The following is a 19,304-nucleotide window of genomic DNA, read 5'->3' as shown; positions in this document are numbered from 1 at the left end:
CACCTGCCCACACGGTTTCACAGTTGCACGATTTTAGAAACGAACGCAATCCGCTTGTTCCTTACTGTCAATCATCTCTAGAATATTAATTAACCGCTCTCGATGCTTCAAATAAAGCTTCAATCATCCACGAGGTTTCCAAGCGCGAGCGCCCGGGCGCTCGACAAAAGCTTTTTTCAGTCGGACATTTATTGCAACCGCCGACAGTCTATTTTCGGGGACACGTATCGGCGCTTTACGGTTTTAATTACGCGTATTTTAATCCGCCCAGGAGACATTTTGCCTGTTTTCCAGAGCGGCGACTGCTGCGGCGGTGGCTTCCACCGGCGCCCTCGGAACGAGGTTTATTAGGACCTGCACACACACACACGCATACATACATACATACATACACACACCGCCGATTTAAATTTAATCATAATGAAGAGGCGATTAAAATTGCAATCGTCCACGGAATAGAACCCATAGCGGCGGGCAGTTAACGTCTGCTAACAGGCATTTAACTTAACTGCCTCCAGGTAACTGGTCGTTTCTAGGCTGTGAAGGGTCCTTCCGATTACTACTGCCCCGGGAAATTTTATGGGGTACGACCTTCCGTCGATGGCTGCGACCTGTACGAAACGTTTGGTGAACCAAAAAAAAAAAAAGAAAAAGGAAAAAGAATGACGGGGGTTCGCTTACTTCCCTCCTCCTGAGTAAAACGTTGTCTCCAAAACTGACCCGTTGCATCGCGCGCGAGCGCTCGTTTCCTCCGCTTCTGCTGGCCCCGTTATCTGTCCTGATCTTCCTGAAACGTGAATTAATACCGCTAATGGACGTAGGGTCGAATGAAAGGAAAAAACGCGCGGTTTATGAACCCCTGTCTCAGTTTTATGATCCACGGCTGATAAGATTGCGCGTGCGAGTACCACTCCCGGAAGATCATTTCTGTTTGTGAGGATGCATTCTTTTGTTTCTGCAGTTACTTTACCAAAGGTTGAAGTTTAACACTAGAACTGCCAAATCGGTCAGAATGACTGGTTAGGTTACATTCTTACAACGATGATTAAAATGTTACAAGAATTTATTTCTTACAGATCTTTTACAATTTTTATTGCAATATCAACACTTTGATGTCGGATGACGTAGTAGATAGTACGTATTTCAAAAACAAAACCTCAGAGCGATTGACGTAGTAGTAGGTCTTTCTTAAATAAAAGCTTTAAAATAAAGCTCATTTCCTATATGTAAAGTTTGACAAATAAACGTTAAGTAGTAGTTTCTAAATATTTTTTGAACATTTCATGTTGTATATTTGCTAACACAGAAATCCGTCCGCCAGCAAAGTGTTAAAGTGAAGAAATTAGTTATTTTATACATTTTTATATTCTTAAAACTTTGTCGCGTTTATCGTCGGTAGTTCTACTGTTAAATAATTATCTAGACTGTTGAATTGTATCATAAAAATTTCTTCAATTTGACAGTACCTTGATTTGCAGTAAGCTTTGATCGTTCGGGGCTGTACATTGTTTCGTCATTTCTAATTCAATTATTGGAAAAAGAACTGACTCCAAAAATAAACCTCTCGTTTAGAGTTCCAAAATTTATACTCGTCCGATAGCATAGACAGCGAGTTTTATAAATGAAACTAACCATCGCTTTTATTAACATTTATTGGTAACTGATTTCCCTACTACTCTAATAATTGTATATCTATAATCGTATATTCCACGAATCTTCTCACCCCCAGGAGTCAGTTTTGGGGATCGAAGTCGAAATCTGTGTCTATGCTCGCAGCGGTACGGGCTTCGACTGCTAAAAGTCACATATGCCGTCCTGGGAGACGGTCCGCTCGGCGATGGCTGTTGGGTATTGCTTTCAAAGTATCCCACGGGAGCTGGACGAATGGCGGTGTCATTCGGCCATCCTTGGGGACAAACAAGTGACTGCACCGGGGGGTAAATGTAGTTCGTTATTGTCTTGTCCTGAGAAATGGGAAATGGTTTCAGCGGGCCGCATCGGAAAGTTGGAAAGCTCTCGCCAACGCTCGAAACTGAACCTTCTTCGGTTGGCACTTCGATACACGTATTTCCATTTAACCCAAAAAGAACGTATCCAAGAACAATTCAAATATTTAACCCTTTGCAGTCTGAGCTTTCTTTGGTTATGGAGAACCAACAAGTAGACGAAGTTTGTTTTAAGCGAACATAAAAATATATGTAACTTTACAAATACTTTATTTATCGTAAGATTAAATATATTTTTACATTTAAAGGATATAATATTATTCTCAAAGTTTTATAATCTGCTTTTGTGTAATATTTTAGAAAACATTCTCCAAGATACATCCTAGGTTTATCAGGACAAGTGTCAATAAATTTGCTCACGATAATATTAAAATATTCTTTAAAAACTTCAAAATCTGGCTATCATCACTACTAAAAATTTCTTCGTTTACATCCATTTCATAATAGAATAGGCTAAATGTAAAATAGATTCATAACAAACAACTTCAGATACGGAATAGATGCGGTTTTTCCCACCGTTTCTTTTTGGAATTGCACTCTGAATAATTTTTCAAGCCTTTCTTGAATTCTATTACTGGCTGTAGGCTATTTCAAGTGAAAACAAACACAAAATACCTGAAGCAATTCTTAGTGGCAACTCTCGGCTGCAAAGTATTAATCAACGCATCTCCGTTTATTTCGCAACGAAAATATTCGTTCCTGATTGGTCTCGCTCAAGCAAGCTAAAACGAAAAGAAAACAAAAAGGGGGGGGGGGTTCGAAAATACAGAGGGCTAATATGGAATTATGGTCGCGCATTGAATCAGGCATCCTAAAACCGGCCATGATCGATATGCAATTTCCATCCACAAAATTTCGGCCGTTCACCGTAAACTATCACTGTGTTCATTTACGTGGAGACCCGTCCAACGTATAACCAGACACGTGTACGCAGCAATCGAGTGTTTTACGATCGCGCATCAAACATCCGCGCGTCAAGTTTCTCCGCAACAACGGCGAATCACTCTCGATCACCGACTCTGGTTCCGTTGTTAAATCACCGACGCATTGTTTCTGGCCCGTTGTTACATACGCGGTGAATGTCATCGGGCTGGTATATCGACGGTGGATCGACGTTGAAAAAAAAAAAGTATGAAAATCAACGTCCCGGCTGGGACGAGAATAAGAACGTGCGCGTACAGAACAGGCATTAGACTAATGTTACGCGTGAAATGTGGATTGATGGATCATCGACGGTCTTTGCATATACGTCGCCGTATTATCACAGAAGGACAGATGCAAGAGCTCGATGGATCTATATTTAAAATATCGGAACGCCGCTTTCCATCTTGCGTTACAAAATACACTGCCGGTTCCTGATTATACACCGCCGAACGTGGAATTGCGTTAGCTTGCCTATTTTTACGCGAATGGTAATGGCAAATCTTCCGTTGAGTCGTAAGTAATAGTTACAACGATGTTTACTGAAACATTTAACTGGTTTGTATGCTTTATGAGCACGATTAATTTACGTGGTACTTAAAATCGTTTGACGATAATTCTCTACTTATCTTCGTCCGTAGAATTACTCGGAACTTTTTGTAGGGGATTATTTGTAAGATGCAGTACAAAGATTTGTGATATAATATAGAATCAGAGCAACGTTACCTATGTTTCTTAACTTTTGAAGTATCGACGGTTAAACGGCTCCGTGGAGGCCCATACTGGGTCAATATTGACTCATACGCATCTCTTTTCTTTTTCTTACCACTAGGTGTGTAATTTTTTGTTTATAAAAAATAATATTTCGTACTCTAAAGATCTCAGTTAATTTGTATTAAATAAAATTCCTCTTGGCAACCGTATCAATTCAACTATCTTCAGATAAGAGGAATATAAGGGTGGTGTTGCACTGGAATGCAGGACAACTTTTCATGGCGTCGCAGCAATATGAACAATAACTTCCTGTAATATCATGTTTATTTCTTACTATACGAAGTAATGTTAATTATTTTATAACAAAATGTATTAGTTCCATTCTTTGAAAAAGCAATCTTTACACTTGGAAATATTACTTTTTATAAAAAAAATCACATACCTATACAGTTAATATACAGAGTGTAACAGAAATGTTGCAGGTCCTTGAAAGGGGTCGCTCACGAGGTGACTTGGAACAAGTTTTTCCTTAGAAAAAATGTTATCCGAGGCTTTGTTAACGAGATATTAATGAAAAGCCTCGGATAACATTTTTGCTAAGGGAAAACTTATTCCAAGTCACCTCGTGAGTGGCCCCTTTCAGAGACCTACAACACTTTTGCTACACCCTGTATAGAGATCAGTGGTAATAAAACTCCGTTCGTGGAAACCGCGAAAGTGGCAATCCAACACACAGTATGGGAATGCACGCGGTCTCAATGAAATAGTAAAAGTTCAAAGGGAACGAGGGCGTCGTCTACAGCCCACGGCGTGACAAACGCTTCGGCCTACGCGGCCCGGCGAAGATCCAGCGCGTCTGCTATGCAGCAGCCTATGCATTTTAAGGGAGGGGTGATTTTTAATGCCGTATAAATATGCATAGACCGCGATATTAGCTCTTACGTGTCGCCGGCCGAAAAATATCACGCCGGGTACCCGCACCCATACACACGTGCACACGCCATTTCCACCCACACGCGCGCATACACAGGCCCCCTGTGCACAGGCGGAGAGCAAAAGCATCCCCGTGTCATACGGGGGACCGCGTGGCTACGCGCGGAGGAGAATGTGGGGTCCTCAATGGATAAACTATGTCGCCGCGATCACCCCAGGGAGCATCATCTAACGCCCATTTTGTTATGACGTCTACCGGCCCTGAATAATTTCGCACCCGCGAAATATAGGGACCGTGTTTGGGGTGCGGACCGATCGGCCACGGAATCTCGATATTCACGGATCAGTTTTGCAGCTAGAGGGTTATGAACGCGTTTGTCTCGGATGCAAGGGTGCGTTCTATAGGTTTTTTTTTTTCGAGTGATAATAAGAGTGACTCTGTCATACGTCAAAAGAGGTACAGGAATAACGCAATTACAGGTGTCACGGAAAGTAAATTAACCCTTAACACTCTACTGGTGCGCTGAGTTATGTTTATTAGAGTGCCAATTACACACTAAGTCGTTATTAGGAAAGCAACTCTTGGACAGAATCGAGATGTCTTTAGGTTTCTTGTAATTTACAATATTAAAAGTGCAAAGGGTTAACGTTCCCTCTGAACTCTTTGAATTTAGGGACAATGATGAATGAAATTCTTTGTCATTTATTGGAGATTCACTAGGGTTTTCGGCATTTATTTTAGCAGCTCTTTGGCGTAATATTATATTAACCGTTCATCGACGTAATCATATATTGCGTTCAAATATATACAGGATACGCGTACAAATATATACAGGGTGTTCTATAAGACGAAAATCGAAGGAAGAGGGTTTTATTCGTGGCGATTGATAGATCGTTTTCCCGCCATACGTGCAACGGCATATACGAATTTTTGTGATCGCACTTACTCCAGGGGATAAATCCAGTTCCACGAGCAATTCCGGCTAATTTGACGACGGGCATCCGAAGCCAACGATATTGCGTCCGTGAAATAATAATAAAGTATAAATGGATCAAGTTTACGGTCCGCGGTGCATGCCCCTGGCGTGTGCTGCAAGTATGCATTTTATCGGCTGTTCCCGGCGCCCTTTATGAAGTTTCCCCGTCCGCTACAGAGAGAAATGTGCAGTTTGTAGTAACGCTGCTGATAGTAACCGCTTTGATAGGAGCTCGTTGGAAACGTACTAACAGGTGTAGTATGCCGTTTATTGCAGGGAAAAAGTTCAAGTGATAATTATATATACCGTTCGCAGAATGGTTGGAAGTCGGGAAATTATCTTACGGAAAATATAGGACAGTCTTTTGTGTAAATGTATTTACCGAGCAACAGCGAAGAAGAGAAAAGTTAATTTCGAAGACGGCGACGTTACTGGAGTTTCGAGGGCGATCCTCGAATTTTAATTCCGGGTGACGTTAGATCACGACGGCCCCACTAATGGCCCAACGAAAATGTCCCTCCTGACGACGTAACGCAGTATGAAACAGTAGGCGGTCCGGGTAATGCGTCTTGCCACCCTCGGACAGGAGCCCGACCACCGTCATCAATCAGGGTCGCATCGTGCGAACTTATGTAGTATTTATTTTCATTAAATATTAGCCTCTCGGTTCGTTGAATCGACTTTTTCTCTTGTAGAAACAAAAAAATTCAGTTCCTTCCAACCATTAATATAATAGGAACTGATTCAATAACGTGAAATCACAATTACATTACGTCCTGTCGTAATAATATATGTCGACAGGATTTTATAATACACAATACTTTTACATCACACTACAACTCGGAATGATAATACGAAGAATAACGCAAAGAATAATACAATCATCCAACTACTTCAACTTTCAACTGCCTTCGTTCGTCTCTTTCATATCCTACATATACTCGAACGAATTTCCGCGGAACAGATGCGGACAGAAAATTCACAGTTATCGGTTGGAAGTGATTCATTACTTTACAATGAACCATTTTATAATCGTTACCATTTCAGCCCTTATGAATTCGATTAATTACCGTGTGATTTAAAATACCGAAGGGTTGATTTGTTTCAGCGACAATTGTCCTATTATATTCAGAACTCGGCTTATCAATGGTCGTCTGACCCGTGACGGTCCCATACTACTTACCCGTCGCCAAGCGACCGTTGAAGATCCAGACACGTTTCGCCACGATCAAGACCCGGATGTTATCCATGAGGGATAGACGAGGAACGACGAACGATGAATTAAGTTTTCATCGGGGGAGGGTAAGAAGTTCTCGCCCTCGGGCCCTTAGGAAGAAGTCTCGAAAGAGAAACGTTATCCCGTTTTCGCGGCAATTCCGGAGCATTTTTCCGCGAGTAGAGTCGAACTATCCTTCAATGGCGGGCTGAAAGCTACTTCTATATATCTTGGGGTCCCGGCCAGATCCCGCCGCTTGCCTTGATGGCAAGCTCAATTTATATCAGCGCCCGTTGAAACCCCCTTTACGAGGTCTCGCCGCCTCTTCCACCACCTAAACCTCGCCCTAACCTTTAGGCCACCCCTGAACTCGGCCGAACCTTGCCTTCTTCGGTCGCTCCCGACGGCTCGAGAAACTTTTTCTTTTTTTTTTCTTGAGTTAAACTGAAGCCATTTCCGATCGGTGCGTGGAAACAGAAAGTATAGATCCGGTCTGATTAAGCATTGACAATCACATACAGTAGTACGAAATGTATGATTTTTTATTGAAGTATTTAACACTTTTATATTGACACCCAAATATGGCTGATATGTAGGTGAAAATCTGTGAAATATTCCACGATTATTTATAATTATTTTTCACGCAAAATTTCTTTATTGATTTTTATAACATCATCTTATCAAAAGTGAATATATTACACTGTTACAGAAGAATGTCAGTGATATTTATTTACAAATAATATCGAAGTACTATGACCAAATTTGAATGAAATGGCATACGTAGAATATGTATTCTCAAAAGTAACAATAATTAGCTGCTTTTTTCTAACTTCTGTAGTATTTTGAGGTGTTTAGACGAATATCAGTTATGTAAAACAAAAAACATTCCAGCTGAACGACACGAGCATTTGATTAGAATTCATTTAAGTTCAACTGTGCGAGGAGATTGCGAACTCAAGTACTTCAGAAGAATTAACAATTGTAAAATCAGCCAAAAAAGCTACTCAATTCGGTAAATAGTAGCACAAATAGTAGTCTTGTTTATTGAAAAATAATATTCTAATATCGACAACATACCATGTCCGGACACTTATGGACGATAGATGTATATTGCAAATAGGCTGGATTATTTAAGTACCGTTACAAAATTTTTGCGTAAAGTTAACATTGCAGTATAATTTAAAACAACAACCTTCTCTTAATTAAACGCATATATTTTCGACATTTTATGACTTAAAAATCGAAATAAATCGTGTCTGATTATGGACGACCTTTTTCACTGTGACAGTCCAAGCGTTAAGAAAGATTTCTTAATCCCCGGGCTCTGAGAATTTCTAATGTTACTTTTCTTTTTAATGGAATATTACTGACGAATAATTACATAGAATACGAACATGGAAATGTAACAGACAGTTCAGACCATGCATATGCCAGACGTATGCTTACTTCCCTTGTTTGTTTGTGTATTCTACTATTTGCAGTCTGGCAAGATGGACGTAAATACATTCTTCATTATGTTTTTACCTATTACCGATTCGGCAATAGTACTGAATCAGTAAAAAAACCACATCGTCTGAACTGGCTGTAAATGGAACAAGAAACCGCGTGATTGGCAATAAACTATTGAAAGTGGTTAACTCACCGAGCTATTTACGTTAGCTGATAATGTATAGATACCCCTTTATTCAATTCGGAATTTCTTTTGTCTAAACTTCATTCGATTTATTGCCCGGTGACAGGATAGTATCTTATCAAACTTTTAACCGACATCACTTTACACACGAATTAGGTTATAGTTATCGCTGGTAGATATTTTGAATACTGAAGAAATAGTTACGTTTAAAGTAGTTGCTTGTCTCCATAAATACGCTATGGCTCATAAGTAGGTACATATTAAGACACCTAGTCTGTGTAAAGAAGATATGATGTTTCATAAAAACTATATGTTTCAGACCACATTTGTTATGTCATAGTATCATTACAGAACCAATTCTTGATTACTTAAGAGTACTTATTATCGTTTTTTAACATGCAAGTAGAAAAGTTAACTAAACCGGAAAGTCGATCAGTCGAGTTTTTATAACAATTAAATTATAATGCCACTTTTAAAGTACGAAATGCAACGGGAGCAATTCCCGGTCACCCAAATAATATATCTCACTCTGAGCTATCAAATTTTACGTATGATTTAATCTAGAATAAATGTTTATCATGATAAATTTATTATACAATAATCTATATACTACACTGATCAGGAATTGAGTTCTGATCAGGAACTGCGTCTGAAACTATAATCGTTCCCAATTGAACTTCAATATCACCTAAACAATATTTACCTATCAGACATTCAGCAATTTCGTAACGTCCTGTAACATTTACTGTATATTCGATAAATGTCCTAATACTTACGAGAAGGGTACATAATACCAGAAAGACTATTATTTTTTTTCTACTTATCAGCGTTCAATTTGCTGCGGAAATTGCGTTTCACGAAATACCTTTGAAAACCGGTTGTATTTATCGGGTGAATAGCAATCGAAATTCTCTTACGCGTGCAGGAACACCAATCAGAGATTTCGGGGCAGCATTCTGTTGCGATCGTATATTCTGATCGGAACGTCGACACCAGTCATCATCGGCGACTGATGCTGATTATCCGGGGAGCATTCTCGCGCGTTCGTTTCCACCCTCGCCGTGATTCCAGGTGCTTCCTGGGAACAGCTGCGGGCGGCGGCGCACGCGCCCTCGGCAACGACGATACCGTGATTGATCAATTTTTAAAAAGGCAATGTTCCTAATTGACTGGCCGACCCGTCTCGGGTATTATATATCTCCACGAAAGGCATCGAGTCAGGCCACCTTAGTCATCGAAAGGTGTGTTCGGCGGTTCGATCCCAGGCGGTTTTGCCTCCTGGGGGGAGGGAGGGGGGCTTCCACCATTCTTCTGTTCCTCATTCTGTTTGCCAACAATCGATTCGTTCTGTTTCGATAGGCCTCTTAACGCGTCTCTTTCCGTGCTTCGCATATCAAACCTCGAATCGTTTCAAGTTAGGTGAACCCATCCATCGATGGATGAAACCCATCGATATTCAATCTTTCGACGGCAATAGTGCGCGATTTTTAAGGTACACGAATTTAATGAACGATAATCTATCGATCACGCCAGGTATGCAATTAGCCACCCCGGACAGTTCGTACGAATAACCTTTGTCCGCGTGTCATCAATAGGGAACGATAGTTTCATTTCTGTCATAGCGCGGATATCCTATCGTAATATTCGTAATTAACACAATTTCATAGATATCTATAATCATCGGTAACCATCGGAGGCCGAGCGTGTTGCACACAAACGCGTATCGGTCTGATCGTAATTATCGAAGGTATGGTACCGTTTCATAGAACATTTCGTGTATGACGGGGACTAATTTAAATATAGCGAACAGTCTTAACAGTATCGACATTGAGACACTTCTTTGTAAATGAGACAATACAACTCGTACAGTTTGGATATTACAAAAATTCGAAACGAAAATTTCAATGAATCATGATTATTATACAGTGCGCGGAAATCCCAGGTTATCTTCGAATAATATGAAAAAAGACACTCTCTGAGCGATCGTTGGGAATTCTATTGAACCCTTTCGAAGATCACCGATCCAGAGACGCAGCTCCCGATCATAGAGACCGGTCGACGAAAGCTCTCGTTTTACGTGCAGTTATTTTGTAACAGGCGTCATTAGCATTCACCTGCGTTAATTAACGGAAGTTCTGCCGTACGTGTATACGGTAGCGCTCTGCATCAGCCACGAACGGGGAGGGAAGGGCGCGTGCACACACGTGATAATGCGCGATATATGCCTCGACAGGGTCCCTTGTGCTTTTTCCCCTCGTCTGTGCTTGTATCGTCGATGCTCACGCGGCGTGTAACAGCAAATTATCCACGGGCTTTTAGCTGTAGTTCTGCCGTAGTCGTACCGTGAAATCGACGCCAACCACACCCACACGAACGTCGCAAGAAACATTGACATCGCGGGTCCAAGACGAAGGAGGATCGAACAAAATAGGGGGGACAGAGATTTCGAATTTTCTACAGGTCTTGGTATCGTGAGGATGACAAAGGTGGAATGTTCTGGTTATAGATCAACGAAGCTTCGACACCGATCATATACAGGAAACTTAGACAATATTACCGAGTACGCTAATGGCCGGTCTATAGATACATACCGATTCGATCCCAGCGCACTTAACACCACCCAGCTCTAATACTATTCTCTCGTCACGAGTGTCCATCCTTGAGTGGCGCACAGACGTACCAGATGTTCTCCTAAGCTTCGTCGAATGACGCAAGATATCCTGGGATAATGGGGAACCGGAGAGAAAAAATTCCTGCGGATTAGAATACCGACATCGTAAGAATAATCGTATATCAAATCTAATTTCTGTACCCTTAGGCAGAAACAATTTGAAATGTAACAACTACAATCGCTACATTGCTCGAGCTGCATTACCATACACGTAATAATCTGAAAACCCGTCATCGGACAAATATTCTTTGATCCATCCGAATATAGTGCATTCTCGATCAGTGTTCGAAGGGCCCTCTGCACTGACAATAAGCGATCCCCACGTGATAACGCTGGTTTTTTAATGAGGTTTAGCACAGTGGTAGAGCTTGAAATTCTGAAGCCTGTGATATTTGTTTCAGTCACATACGGCCATTAGTTTATGAAATATTTAATGTTCAGTGCCGAGGTGCCCTGGTACACTCATCGAGGATTCACCGTAATATAAAATTTCTATTGTATTTATCTCATAAATCCACCTTTACTCGATCGTTTCACGATAAAGAACATCTACCAGGAGTACATAAGACATGTCCGTACAGCAAAGAGACTAACCCAGCCCGAGGGAAGTTTTCCATTCGCCTGGAAACGTTAGTGGCTCATAATAAACCTGGTCCTCTGTCGTAGAAATCCGACGATCGTTTTCTGGCAATACCTGGAGTACACTGGAACCCGTGAATCCCATATATCCAATTAGATTCGTATAATCCCTGCATGTTAGCAGAGGGTGTCTCCACACACCCCCACCCCACCTCTCGTAGCTAGCCGACCGTCTCGTTCCCTCGTGCAACGGAACCAACGCTCGCTCGTCGTTGCCCTCGCAGGTACAACGGGTCGTCGTCGTCGCCTACCGTGTGCGTCGGAGGCGCAAGCGCGCATCGCCGCTCTAATGCTAAAGTACTAATTTATGGGCACATATGAGATGACTATAGCGCGCTTTACCGCGCCAGGAAAGGGACTGTAGCCTGGTGAAACAGAGTGGTGGCAACCAAGGGGGGCTGGGAAAGGGGGATGGAGAATGGTGGGGATGTAGGACGAGGGTATATATCGGAGAACACACAGGGGTGGGCTTTGCATGCGATATCAATAAATCAAGTCCCCGGACCCCGGCAGCTTAGGGGGCCACTACGTGGCCAGAATCAACAGCTCATAACGTCGGCTAATAGCTACTCGCCGTGGGGTCGAAGATATTGTCGTAACGCCCAGGGACATCTTAACGTCTTCCATCGAATTTGCTGCCGTCGGAAAAAATCTGACTCGGTTCGAGGTTTGTTCGCAGTGCGAATGGAATTCTATTCTCTGCTTTGGTACTCTAACCATCGTGCGATGTTCAGGCAGCTTTTACAGTTCATTGTATGTCCGTGAAACAATACGATGACATTACCCGAAAACCATTGGGGTTTAAAGTTTTGTTACTGTAGAATTTGTTATCTTAATTTGTATTAGGTATGATACGCTAATGGCAATTTGAAGATGTTAGATTCGATTGTTATATGTATACAGATTCGAACAACCCTTGCAGGCTAGAATTGAATTTGAATTTGTACCCTTACGGTCTCAGTTCCTTATCAGAACCCAATTCCTGATCAGTTTAGTGTATAGATACCGTATAATAAGTTTGTTATAATGAAAGTTTCTGCAAACAATTACTAAATAATTATTAACGATTTTGAAACTTTTACGTAAAATTTGATAGCTCAGGGTGAGATAGAGATATGTGATCTAAGTTAGGGGTCGGCAATACGATGCTCGTGAAGCAATTTTAAAGTGTCCGCTTATTTAATTTATGTACTAAAAATTTATGTTGCATTAATATTTTCATGTTTAAATACCTTATACTTTTACCCCTCCCTTCTCTTCATCCCATGGTGCCTGTCAAACTGCCGCATTTCTGAAATACGACCTCCTAGTAAAAAAGGTTACCGACCTCTGATCTAGGTGATCACAAATTGCTCCTCTTACACTTCTCACTTTAAAAGTTAAATTATAATTTAATTATTACTATGTCTGCACTTTTGTTAATACCGAATTTAAAATCAAACATAGATTTATTCGATTAACAGCTATTCTTTTGATTCCGGTTAATTGTTCTACTTATACGTTAAAAAAACGGCAATAGCAACTCTTAAGTGATCAGAAATTGGGTCTGTAAGGGTAGTTGAAGGAAAAAAATGGTGGTATATACATATATTCGTTTATACCGAGTTTCACAGTTAATTCATCGTTGTATTTTCCGCAGGTGTGGTTTCAAAATCGCCGAGCGAAATGGAAAAAAAAGAAGAAATCGCCGTCGGTGTTCCGGTCCCCGGGCGCGCTGCTGCCCTCCCACGGGTTGCCGCCTTTCGGCCCGATGAGCTCCGATCTCTGCGGCGCTGGAATGTTTCACGGACCTGCTGAGAGATGGGGAATGGGAACAGGTCAGGCGTCAACGATTCCCATCATTTACATATGTCAATGAGCTGAATTTCCCTGAAACGGAATCATCCGGGGATATTATCTGCTGTCAAAATTCATTAGTCTTTTTCATATATCGCAGCCTCAGATATATACAGTATAAATATATGAAAATCATCGTGTAAAACGTGTTAATTACCGTTCGTATAACTCAGGATTACTGTCCTTACGACCGAGAACGGCGAAACAAGAGGATCATTTAAGCGTTAACAAATTGCTCGGTTTCGTATTAATTACATACAATTTACCCTGTCATTTCGTAACTTTATTACCAACGTTTCGCACGCGAAAGAGACACACCGGTGTCTTAAACACGTCGCGCAGTGAAGTTTCGACAGCGGTCTGAATTTTAATTTAATTTCACACGTCTACTGATTTTCTCTTGATCGACCCATCTTTGGTCGTTCTACTGGGATCAGCTTGCGACCGAACGGTGGTTTAATTGAAACCGCTTGTTTTACAGGTCTTGGACAATTGGGGCAGGGAGGCATGGGAATGGGCGGTTTCGGGCAAAGTTTAGGGCAACTTGGTCAGCAAAGCACGGGGAGCCTCGGCTCGAGCTTGGGTCTTGGTAATTCCGGGCTCCCGATCAGCAGTCCATCCCAGACCGTCTATCAAGCCAGTTACGGACTAAATTCCCTTGGTAAGTAAAACCCCGAGCATAGATTAACGTCCAGGCAGCCACGAACCACCGCTAAATACCCAAAATTCTCGATTATTTACCTTGTCTCGTTGTCGTGAGATTTTTTTTATCGAAGCGTAGATACATTGAGATGGACACACTCTAATTCGACGATAGTCACCGTCAATTTTAAATAGTTTGTTGTCCTGTGCCCTATTGTCCTGCTGGAATAATAAAACAGAAAATTAATCGTCTGAGGAATAACGGACGATTCTCTCTTCCTGTAAGCATTTAATTTAACCCTTTAACCCCCAGATCTTCAAATTATTATGTCAAAATTATGAGACCGATGTTGTATCTTGCTATTTTGAAGTCGAAGATATCGATATTAAACCGGCCTATTCCTTTTTTATTGATTTTTGGAGGGAATATCTGAATTTCCTAACCGATAACGCTGAGATCCACTTTACTGTCAGTGACATTACGAGTACTTGGTAACAGAAGGGTAGATATTAATCGGCAACAAAATTTAACTGGACGGTGAGGATTTAACCTATCGGTGTTATATAGGGATCATGGAACCCTAGAAATGGTCGATATTTAAACAATTTTCAAGAACATCTCTCGTTTATAACTCGGAAATCCTACCAGCGAAATGCTCCTAAGGTAGTAAAGTTTTACGTGTCAGCGTTTAAACCGTGATTCGGAGCGACGAAGTCGGATCTTTAGGAGAGGAATATTTTCTATCCCCGACGGAGACAGAATATTAACGTGGCATACAAACGCGAGAACGCTTATGGGCGGTTCGATAATCGTCTTGCCAAACTTTTGGACCGGCGGGCCTCGAAACGAGAGAGAGAGAGAGAGAGAGAGAGAACAAAAAAGAAGGAACGACGACGTGCAAACAGTATCGAGGAACCCGGTACCTCTTTGACGAAGTCGTTAAACGTTACGGTGCATTATCGCTCGAAGGGGTTATGCGCCTGCATGTAAGGAATTTGAGACAGAAACATAAACTCCGTCCTCTCGTCTGTTTACGCAGGCGAACCTCGAGCCCGGTCTCGCACCTAGGTGCGAGATCTTTCGCTGTATGTTTACCATAACATCCCGATGCAACCTGTCTTGGTGGAGTTACGCTTCACCTTATCCGGGGACCTTGTACCTTCGAAGGTGTCCGAAGAGACGTGGCGTGTGTGAAATTCTTTGTCTCACGAAATTCTGTTCACCCGCCCCACGCCCCTCCCTCGTGCTATTCCGACCTCAAAGACATGAATGGTACAGTGAAAACGTTTTCAAGAGACATAGGGCGTCGAAGAAGCCCAGGGAAAAAGTAAAAATGAAAAACCACAAAAGAAGCGTGATCCATGAGGTCATCGTGTATTAACAACGAAATTAAGGAAATGAAAAATGGTCTAAAAGTGGATCTCACATATAAGTAGAGTTCGTTGATCCTGCACCAGAAGGGAAACCGAAGTCTGAAGGATAAGCTAATCGGAGTTTCGATAATTGATTAAAGAAGTATGTTCCCAGCCTGTGTCTCTCTCGTTTGACCGTCTGTATATTCGTTTTGAGCATTTATATTTAATAACGTTTTTACTACACCGACCGTGGCACACGATTGTTTTCCGAACGGTATAAAAGCGAGATTCAACGTAGCAGCTATTAAGCCTGACCTAAAAATATCATATCGGATGCTGCCCGCCATCGCCAAATGCATATTGACACGTATAAATGGATTAATCCGTCCGGTATACGTATACCGTGATTTTCTGAGGTTAATACACTCCTAAGATCAGTTTTTCCGACGGGAATTTTCACGACGCGAGCGTCCAGATTCCATTGGCTTTCGAACTTCAGCGGAAAAGCAATAACTGCGAAAAAAAAATGGAAACGGATTCTAAATAAATATCGAAAAATCGATGAAAATGATTGCGGAACGACGAGTTTCTGCAAAATTGTCAAGTATATATTGTACGATACAGATCACCCTTTATTCTTTTTAGATGTCTGGAATTTCGACGTTGGAACCAAATTGACTGTATTTTTATTACTAATGCTTTCGCGTGAACTTGCTTCTTCGAAGATGATTCCAATCACATATTCGTGCAAACTACAGAACCGATCAGAATTAATCAGTGTTCTCTGTGCAAGTTCGACAAAAGAAACTATTGTTATTTTGTTCGTGTCGCATATAGATACCTGTTCCGTATAAAACCGAAAATTGTGTATTTGCTCTTGAATCAACGGTTGTGCAACTAGCCACGACGGTGCTCGCTCGAACGACACGATGTGTTCGGCCCTGTGGCGAAACCTACCTTTACATGGAGCGTAGGTTTCACAATGTTCACGCGTATATGAACGTATCCGAAACGCGAACACTTACGTGTGTGTACACACGTAACACGTACAGGGTGTCAATTATCACGTATTATCGCCGCGGGGCAGGTAGCGTCAACCGAAAGGAGAGAGAGAAAAAAAATATCGTCGTTCCGCAGTCGCGCGATTTACCGTCCGTGCATGTTCGTATGGACTCGGTTTAAGGTGGACGGCCAATACTGGTCAGTCCAGCCCCCGTGGTCAGTTGTCCGCTTTTACTCGTCGGTAATGCCTACGACAAACACCTTTTAGTGAAACGTCTTATTTTTCGGTTCTCGATGATGATTAGCATCGAACGGTAGCTGCGACCGTGGTTTACCGGTCTTCAAGTCGCGATTACGGAATTCTATTTTGTTTATTTTCGTCAGCCACAGCGCCCGGGCAAACGGACGTCTATGAGGTGCGAATTGAAACCGGGGCCTGAAACTGCCCGATTTTCGAGACCACCATTATGGTCCACATTACGGTTCGATCCTCGGTTCACCGATGAATCTGTAACTCGTCGAAGAAGAAGCAATGCTTTCTTCGACATCAGCGGAGAGAATCCTTCTATTTCTGAAATTCAGTTGTGAAACAAACAATCGAACAATTGCCTTGAGAGCTTCGGATGAAGTAGTCGCAACAACCGTTGAATAAACCGCCGTAAAATCACGCTGCTCATCGATGCCATTAGGTATTACATTCTTCCCATAGAGCTTGCTAAAAGGGACGGCTTCGTAGTCCTCCGCAAACTTGTACTCTCGCCACGATACCGTCATAAAACGGGGGATCCCTTTTTCCCCCCCCGTTGTCTCACGACGAGGCCCACCAACGTGGGCGTAGGAACAGACGGAAACGACTTTACGACACCCAGTAGCGCAACCCCCACGCACTTTGTGAGCCTACCATATTAATATCTCCTACGAAGAAAGGGAAACGCTACCCCAGCGCACCTGCGGTATCGCACCTGTAAATTGCCCTTTCGCTACCTGTTCCCGAGACCGAGGGATTCGTGCCTGACTATTCGACGCGCGGCTAAGAACGACGGTTCCACCGGTGCTAACGCGAAACGTCTTCCGTATCCGACGGCAGGATCCAAGCTTCTGCGACTGGTGTTTGCAGGCTGAATCGTTTGCAAACAAAACCACCCTTTTTGGTCGTCAATGGCAAAATCAATGGTTTAGGATTCGACCATTCAGACCCTTCCTTCGCCAAAGGTTTCTTCACTTTTTCTGATGACTTCCGAAACAATTGATGCTTAAAGTGGTGGGTAACATTAGTGGATGAAGTTTGCAGCTTCTACTGTCTTACGTGCTTGTAAGCTGAAGAGCAATATTCCGAGACTCTATTATTAGACGGTATACTGCTTGTAAAAACGTGTGTATTATCGTATTATTATAGGAGCACTGATAACATACGAGAAAGTGGGGCAACAAGGGGTACCTAATAAATTTGTTCTGCTAACAAAGAATCAGATGGTAAAACAAACTTTAAACTCCATTACGGGCCTTAAGTAGACCTTAGGCTTGGATTACCAGAAAATGAGACGTTTTGTTTAAAAAATATTTGACTACCAAGGGAAATAAGATTTTCCGACGGTAGAAAAGGAGAAAAATACAAAATCGATCTTTCCTCCCTGTACAAGTGCTCGAGTCTGTGGTTGATCACGAACCATCAACTCGAACCTAAGAACACGCGTTCGTCACATATCGAAACATTTACACAGAAAAGCAATAATACCCATTTTTTATTTTTATCGGTCTATCGCATTTTACCCAACTTTTCCCACAATTCCATTTGATACCAGCGTAAGGATCGAAAACAGTACCGACAACAAATACTGAGAGGATGTATACTTTTTGACTTGCAGGGGGTGTGCATGTGTCAGCGTCCCGAGGCTCCCCTCCGGAAGGATCCAGCGTAGGCGGCGGTCCCGGTGGCGGTCTTGGCTCGGCCTTGAACTGCGGTCAGGTTTCGCCTGGGACGACTTCCGGTAGCGGTGGAGGCGGCGGGGGCGGTGTATCCTGCGTGGCTGCCGATGTGAACGCGACGGAGGTCTCGGATTGGAGAGGCGCCCATAGCATCGCGGCGCTGAGACGTCGAGCCTCGGACGCCTCGCAACAATACAGTCCTCAGCCACCGCCGCTGCCCGCAGGACCGCCGCAATACGCCCACGACATAGAGTACAATTCCGTTTACTGAGGGGTGATTGCGATTCACACCGATTATTGACTCTACCGATAAGTTCTGTCGCGACTGTTCCGAAGGGAAGATCCTCTTGGTGGACACCGTGTTCCGAGAGGTCTGTGTGCAGGGTAGCGGATCGAAGTGACGAAAACGGGAAGACATCAATGGGATAGCTCGTTTTTAGGTGATCGTAGACCCCGAGAAACATGCATTTACGTTCGCGACATCGAGTGCACGCTTGAATCTGCAGCGATTTCAACTGTGGACAGCAGCGTCGTGACACGGAATCTTTGTCTGTCGGAAACGTCTTCGTGTTGGTATTGGATCTGCAATTTAATACAGTTCGAAGAAGAGGAGTGACAAAGGATTGTACAGTTGCATAGAAGGATAGTCTGGTTTGGAAATACATCGTGGGTAGCTCGTTGACTGATTAAGGCAGCTACAGCAAGAATGGAGTTTCGTTTCTTTTTATGATTTCAATGAAAGAATAGTATTTTCATCGTTTGACCCTTGAACTTCTTCTACGTATGTGATTACTTAGGACGAAGTATATGTCTTCTGTCAACGATAGACGCA

At 42.5% G+C, this 19,304-nt stretch overlaps 1 protein-coding gene across 1 annotated transcript in view; it reads left to right on the top strand.

Moving 5' to 3' along the window:
- The window catches only part of LOC107187177 (homeobox protein orthopedia), a 35,127-nt gene extending 16,384 nt beyond the window's left edge, over positions 1-18,743 (top strand). The window contains exons 4-6 of the mRNA XM_015575198.1: positions 13,350-13,527; positions 14,028-14,207; positions 18,412-18,743. Coding sequence (XP_015430684.1) covers positions 13,350-13,527; positions 14,028-14,207; positions 18,412-18,743 — 690 coding nt within the window. The remainder of the gene's footprint in view (positions 1-13,349; positions 13,528-14,027; positions 14,208-18,411) is intronic.
- The last annotated feature ends 561 nt before the right edge of the window (positions 18,744-19,304 follow it).

The sequence above is a fragment of the Dufourea novaeangliae genome, unplaced genomic scaffold (genome assembly GCF_001272555.1).
Source record: "Dufourea novaeangliae isolate 0120121106 unplaced genomic scaffold, ASM127255v1 scaffold14, whole genome shotgun sequence".
NCBI classification, from domain to species: Eukaryota; Metazoa; Arthropoda; class Insecta; order Hymenoptera; family Halictidae; genus Dufourea; species Dufourea novaeangliae.
This window is presented reverse-complemented; position numbering and strand designations above follow the sequence as displayed.